A 7,199-nucleotide genomic window follows, 5' to 3' on the forward strand; every position below is an offset into this window, starting at 1 on the left:
ACATAAAACATGCTAAGCATAGAGAACTACTTAGGACTCAATCCACCCTAGCCCCAACCAATCGGGCCACGTTCTCTCCACTAGCTTCAAATCAACCCTTAAGCTAGCTTCTCAAGATTCCACGAAGGAACCGGAAAAAGATAAAGAAATGAAAAACTTTGAGAAGGTAATCCCGACGTCTCGACTATGCATACTCTTTCCATAGGTTTGAAGTCTATCTCCCTCCACCGTTCTTTTGACCTAAACCACTAGAGTCTAAGGGTCTTTTTATTGGTTGTAACGTAAGGCTAAGGGTTAAGGCGGGGTAAAAATTTAAAATTTGGTGATAATTCCTAAGTGAAGCAAAAAGTGCGGCCGACACTCAAAAATAACTCAAGAATTCACTAAATATCAAGCAAAAATACCACTAATGCCATTCCCCCAAGCTTATTCAACACAAACACACAATATTCCTAATTCCCCCAAGCTTGAACAAAGCATTGTCCTCAATGCTTAAACTAAGGAAGAAAATGAAACCATCTAAAATATTTTTGTTGTTTTTGTTTCTTTTCCAATTTTTTTCTTTTTTTTTTTTTAACTTTATTCATTGTCCTTGCTTTTTTTTAATTTTGGACGGCTTTTTCTTGAAACTTCACTTGATTTTCATAAATTTGCATATTTCTTTACAAGCTCAACTCTAACCAAATCTCAAAGTGCTTCTTGTTTATAATCAACAACTCAAAACTTAAACCTCACATGCCAATGCTTCACTAACTAAAAGATAGGTAAACATAGGCCATTAGGTTTGTAATGTGGTTTAAACAAGAGCGGGAAACATAAGGCTCAAATTGGTTTGCAAGTAGGTTTATGCAAAATAGAAAATCAAATTTGTAACAAAACAAAAAGAAGATAAAGAAAAAAAATGAGAAAGAAGTGCCCTTTTCCTCCCCTAGAGTGCTTCGGTCACGATCTTGGGAGCTATAAGTCAAAAAAAGGATCAAGCCATGCATAGCTAAGGATCCATATGCGCCACACAACAAAGTGATGAAGGCTAAAACAATGTTACCTCAAACGGGATTATAACTAAGCAAATACCAACTAAGGGTGCCAAATCCACTATAGAGAGCAACACCATCTTACCACATACCCGTGAATTAGGGCTTCTTGGATTCCTAAAAGTTCTTAACCCGGCTACCTTAGCATGTAATATCCTAGAGTCAACCAATGACACTCTCAAATCGTGCACACATTAACCACTTAGGAAGAAAGGCATTCAAGAGTAAACAAATCCAAAAGATATAATGTCCAATTAAGAACAAACAAAACACAATTTTGCTAAACTTACCTAGAAGTAAACAAAAATCTTTTTTGGATTTTCCAAAAGCAAGAAAAACATGGAAATGCATATACTCACGTGCATGGCATATATGAATCAACATCCCACCAAACATGATAGAATACCCTCCCCCAAGCTTGAATGAAACCAAGCTTTCAAATCATAAACAATGAAACCAAGGAGGGGAATACAAGGAAAAATTAATCCAACATTACCATCACATGATCTTCAAGACACAATAAGTAAGAGAGAGAGGGAAAAGAAGGATATTACCGGATATGGGATAAATGCAAAATCACACAAAAAACCCGAAATAACCTCATATGAGCCATAATCTCTACAAATAAGGCTTGAATTCCACATGATAGGTAAGTTGAGGCACATTTCCTTGGTTCTTGATCATCACCAATGCGCAAGAGTATATCAAGTTGTGTACCTAGCAAGGAACACAAACACGTCCATGTGAGAAAATCTAATCTAAAAACAAAAGAAAATGAAAGCTATAAAACACGGGTTACTTCCCGCAAAGGCTTGTTTAACGTCCAAGCGAGACCGCTCTAGGAAATAAAATTTCAACGCACGCAAGAGCTTGTCAAATGCACTACTACACATTTCATGGGGGTGTAAATAGGCAAATGACGGAATAAGAACGTGCAACAAAATCATTGCACGCAAGTGAAGAGGGAGATGCCAAAAGAAATAAGAAGAAGGATCGAAAGGAAACTCAAGAAAGTAAGAAGTAGAAGAAGGAAAAGAATAGTGGAAAGAAAAGGAAAAAGGCAAATCCTCATCACATATTTTTTTGTTGACAAAATTCCTCTCTTCCTCAATGATGATGGAATGAGAGACATGAAAATCATCCATAGAGGGCGGCTTCCCAATAGGTTGTTTGAGATATGAAGGGAGAGAAGTAGGGTAAGGAAGGATGTGGTCGAACCTTAGAGAAAAAGGGGTATGAGAAACGGGAAAAGGGGTAGCTACTCCCTCACCACAAGGTCTCACATCGCCAATGAGAGCATGAAAATCAATCATAGCATCCTCAAATGAAGGGCACTCACGATCTACACCTCCCTCAAGCTCAAAAACTCCAAGGGAGTCAACCTTATCCTCCTTTTCACCACAATAGACAACCTTTCCTTCAACTGTCTCAAAACCCAAGGTCCCAAAATCGTGCATGAATGGAGGTAGATTCATCTCAAACTCATCTAAGTCCCAAGAAGCGTTCTCGATAAAATCATCCAATAATCTATAAGTCCTCATATGACTCTCGAAAAATATGTGGGACATTACCTCAAAAGAGTCTATATACTCATAGATTGAAGGGTCACAAACATACACTTGAGACTCATCAAGATGGGAAGAAGGATTAGGATTTTCAAAATCAACACTCTTTTCATTTTCAACTCCTTCACCATCACTCGAATGCTCTCTAATGGGATCCTCACTCATATGGGGAAGAGAAGAAGAAGGAAGGGCATTATCTTGAGAGTTGGCTAGTTGGAGAATTTGGCTCTCAAGCATCTTCATTCTAGCTTCCGTCTCCCTATTCTCAACTTCCCTCATCTCGTTATACTTCTCCATCATCTCCATTATCCTCATTATCTTCTCTTCCTTCAAACTTTCCATAGAATTACCCTCATAAAAGGACTCATTAGAAGCATAAGGGAAATCATTTGAAGCCATGTAAGAACAAGAAGATGAGGAGGAAGGATCATTCACATTATAGACATGAGCATCATCATATTGGGGAGAGGGGGCATAATCAAGCAAACGAGATTCATCATCAACAATAGGAGATAGAGAGTTGAAATCACTTGTACTAGGTTCACAAATAGGATCACAAGACAAATCATGGGGATGCACGCCACTAATAAAACTATTATCACATTGAGAATCAAAATTAGCAACATTACATGCCCTATTGCGTACTTCCTTAGCAAACCGTACAAAAAAGCTCCAAGCACTATGAACCGATAATGCTTGAAATTCGCCATTAAACCTATTTTCAACTTCATATCTCATTTGTTCATTCATGCCATAGTAACAAATCTCACAAGCTTCACAAGGATTACAACCATTGTAGTTCAAAAACCCCACAAGTCTATGGAAGTAGACATAAAAAGGCTCATCATCATATTGAGGAAAAGAAAAATGTGTCATTTTTCAAAAACAAAGCAAAGAGAACAAAAATAAATCAAAAGAAATATATATAATGGACTAGTCTCAATAAGATAACATGACGGTAATGGAAGCCAATCCCCGGCAACGGCGCCAATTTGACAAGGGAATAAACGCGTCGTCAATTGTCTATCCCTAGATCAAATACAATTTATACAACCTAAACAAACCTAATACGAGTATAAGGCAAGCATAGGGGTCGAACCATAGAGAACGGTAAACACCACCAAATGTTATCAACAATTAAGCTAGTCCGGAATAGGGGATAAATAAACTAAAGTCTAAAAATGCTAAAACAAGAAATAAAACATTAAGGGAAATGGTTTAGGTATAGCATTCACTTGAACATAAACAAAGGCATAGAAATTAATTAATTATGAACTAAACATGCTCGAATATCGAAATTAAGAATCCAATCTAGCCGCCTTCCGGGGTCAATTGGCTTCTCCTAACATAGCCTCTATGTTTCCACATTAGAACCATATACTAGGAGGTACTATTAAATAACAATCGATAGTAATGAACCTTAACTAAGTCAACTTTCGTTTCTTGTTAGCAAAGATTCACCTTTAATCAACCAACAATGTGCACTTGCAAGAAGATTAAAGAATATCAAGCATATAAAGACTTTAATCACAAATAAATCAATTCTAAACCCTAGAACATGCTCAAGGTCCAACTACACCACAACCATCCCCTTAATGGGGAAATTACTCACTAATCATGATAATAACAAGATTAATCAACAAATAATCAAGAATCAACATGATCAACAAGCAATACCAACAACTAAAATAATAATCAAAATAAACAAATAAAAATAGAGGAGAGAGAGTAAGAAATTGCTCATTAATTGAAGATGAAGATCTACAAAGGATTGAACAAGCTCCTTCTTCAAAATCCAAGTTCATTAATGAAGAAAACCTCACTTTCTCTCTCTACCAAAGAAGACTAATCCTAACCTAACCTAAAACTAATTAGAGAGTAGAATAATTGGTTATTCCATGTTTTTCTAATTACCCCAAAATTGGGTATTTATACTAAGCTAATAAAACTAGGAAAAATAGAAAAATAAAAGAAGGAAAATAAAATAATGAAAGAAAAGGAAAATAAAAAGGAAATAAAAAAATAGAAAAGAAAACAAAAGAGAAAAGAAATAAGAGAAGGAAAAGGAAAAGAAAAAGAAAAATAAAAGAAAAAGAAAAATAAAACCAAAATCCCCCCAAAACATCAGCTACCCCGATTCCCCTTTTCTTCCAAATTCATGGCTGCTCTATCATCATCAACCATCAGCAAGCAATCATCTCAATCATCACCGCTTATCATCATCATCTTCATCAAGCATCCAAGATCGTGGCCGTCCAATTTTCATTAAAAATCACGCGAAAAGCTCATGAAATGGTTCGATCGAACCGTGGGTTGGTGCGGCCGAACTACGGGGTTGGTTCGGTCGAACCATGGGTATGTTCGACCACTCCTCTTCGATTAACGAAACCCACAAAGTCTCTGTCTCGAAGTTCGATCGAACCACAAACGGTATGCTCGAACTTGATTGATTTTCAATTTGTTCTGAATTGCTTAATTGCGGGGCCGAAATGCTTGTGTGAATTGGTGGATTGATGTTGCCGGTTTAGGTGCGGCTGATTGCGTTGGTGGTTTGCGTGGTGCAGGTTGTGTTGCTGTTGGTGTTGGTGGCGTTGCTGTTGGTGTTGGTGGAGCAGGGGAAGTGCGTGAATTGGTGGGTGATTGTGGGCGGTGCAATGGGTTGTTGGTGCTTGCGGAGCTGCAGGCTGGTTTTGGGGTTGGGGCTGCACGTGAAGGTGGTGTGTGGTGGTTTGTGGGAGGTTGCAATTGGTGGATGCTGTGTGCGGCGGCATTGATTGGTGGCTGCGGTGCTGTGAGAGTGGGGAGCTAGGAGCAGGGGAGATAAGTATGTGCTTGGTGCGGTGGAGGATAGGTGTGGTGGGGTGAAGGATAGGTGTGGTGGGGTGAAGGATAGGTGTGGTGGCAGCAAGGGCAACAACTTGACTTGATTGACTCGGGTCTCAAACATCCAATGCAAACCACTTGACTTTGAAATCCGTGCTTGAACCCGAAAACATACCTACACAACCAAAAATACACATTGGAGAATCGGGACATAAAATAAGATAAATGAAATAGAAATAAATAAAATGAAAATAGATAAAGGACGAAATAAAATAAAACCAAGACAAATAAAATAAAATAAAATAAATAAAATAGGAATAAATAAAATAAAATAGAAAATAAGAGACATAAAACTAAACTAATAAAAATAAAACAAAAACTATACAAGCAAATAAAGTAAAATAAAATACGAAAATAAACTAAAGCTAATAAAATAAAGAAAATAAACTAAAACGCTCCAAAACTACCAAAAAAACAAGAAACTTTATTAAAGAGAAAACAAGAGAAAGAAAGGGAAAATAAGATAAAATAAACACGAAAATGACTCTAAAACTACTCCCTAAGAGTGACATTTATGTCACTCATCATACACAAACTTCTTCTACTTTTTCTCTTTAAATCTCCTTACTTGTTGATTCTATACCTGTACAAAAACACTTTGGAAAGGTAAAATTGCACTCTCCTTATCTCTCTAAAATATAAAATAAAGCAAAGGAAAAACTAGTCTAGAAAGCAAGAAATACGGGTAGCCTCCCGCAAAGCGCTGGTTTATCTAGGTCCCGCACGACCTTCTTACCACCATGTAGCTAAAGATGGAAGCGGAGTTAGGAGGGTTTCCTCCACATCTCTAATAGTAGCTCCCTCATGATACACCTTCAATCATTGGCCATTCACCTTGAACTCTTCACCTTTATTATTCACTAGCTCAACTGAACCAAACTTGTTCACCTTAGTGACAGTGAATGGGCCTGACCACCTAGACTTAAGTTTTCCGGGAAAAATCTTCAATCTAGATTTAAAGAGTAGAACCTTGTCTCCTGGTACGAACTCTTTTGGTAGGATCCTCTTGTCGTGCCACTTCTTGGTGTTTTCCTTGTAGATTCGTGCACTATCATACGCCGACAATCTAAACTCATCCAACTCATTGAGTAGAAGAATTATTTTCTTACCCGCAACCTTAGAATCCATGTTAAGCTCCTTGATCGCCCAAAAAGCTTTGTATTCCAACTCCATGGGAAGATGACATGCCTTACCATATACTAGTCTATAAGGTGAAGTACCAATTGGTGTCTTAAATGCGGTTTGATACGCCCAAAGTGTGTCATCTAACTTAATACTCCAATATTTCCTTGAATTGGCCACTACCTTCTCTAGAATCGCCTTGATTTCCCTATTAGAGACCTCAACTTGACCACTAGTTTGAGGGCGGTAACTAAGTCCGGTTCTATGATATACTCTATATTTCTTTAGGAGGTTGTCCAATTGTCTTTCATGGAAGTGAGTACCTCCATCACTAATGATAGCTCATGGGACACCAAACCTTGGAAATATGGTCTTCTTGAAGAGCCTAATGAGTACCTAGGCATCATTTGTTGGTGAAGCTATGGCCTCGACCCACTTGGACACATAGTCAAAGCCTACAAGTATGTAACAATTCCCATTGGAATATGGGAACGGTCCCATATAGTCAATTGTAATACCCGAATATTTTATGATTTTATATAATATATTTTATAAAAAAAGCTAAGGTTTATTTTTATTTATTATATAACTTTTC

General features: G+C 37.5%; 1 protein-coding gene across 1 annotated transcript; it reads right to left on the reverse strand.

Annotated features, from left to right (window-relative positions):
* Nucleotides 1-6,301: 6,301 nt before the first annotated feature.
* Nucleotides 6,302-6,655, reverse strand: LOC145633252 (uncharacterized). Its single transcript, XM_081685519.1, has one exon. The coding sequence runs from the start codon at nucleotides 6,653-6,655 to the stop codon at nucleotides 6,302-6,304; it is 354 nt and encodes a 117-aa protein (XP_081541645.1).
* Between the last annotated feature and the right edge of the window lie 544 nt (nucleotides 6,656-7,199).

This window comes from Chenopodium album, chromosome 1 (assembly GCF_948465745.1).
Source record: "Chenopodium album chromosome 1, dcCheAlbu1.1, whole genome shotgun sequence".
Classification (NCBI taxonomy): Eukaryota; Viridiplantae; Streptophyta; class Magnoliopsida; order Caryophyllales; family Amaranthaceae; genus Chenopodium; species Chenopodium album.

Bases quoted from the DNA above. Each gene is read 5' to 3' on its own strand.
- LOC145633252 (XM_081685519.1), bottom strand. From the start codon at position 6,655: ATGGAGTTGGAATACAAAGCTTTTTGGGCGATCAAGGAGCTTAACATG.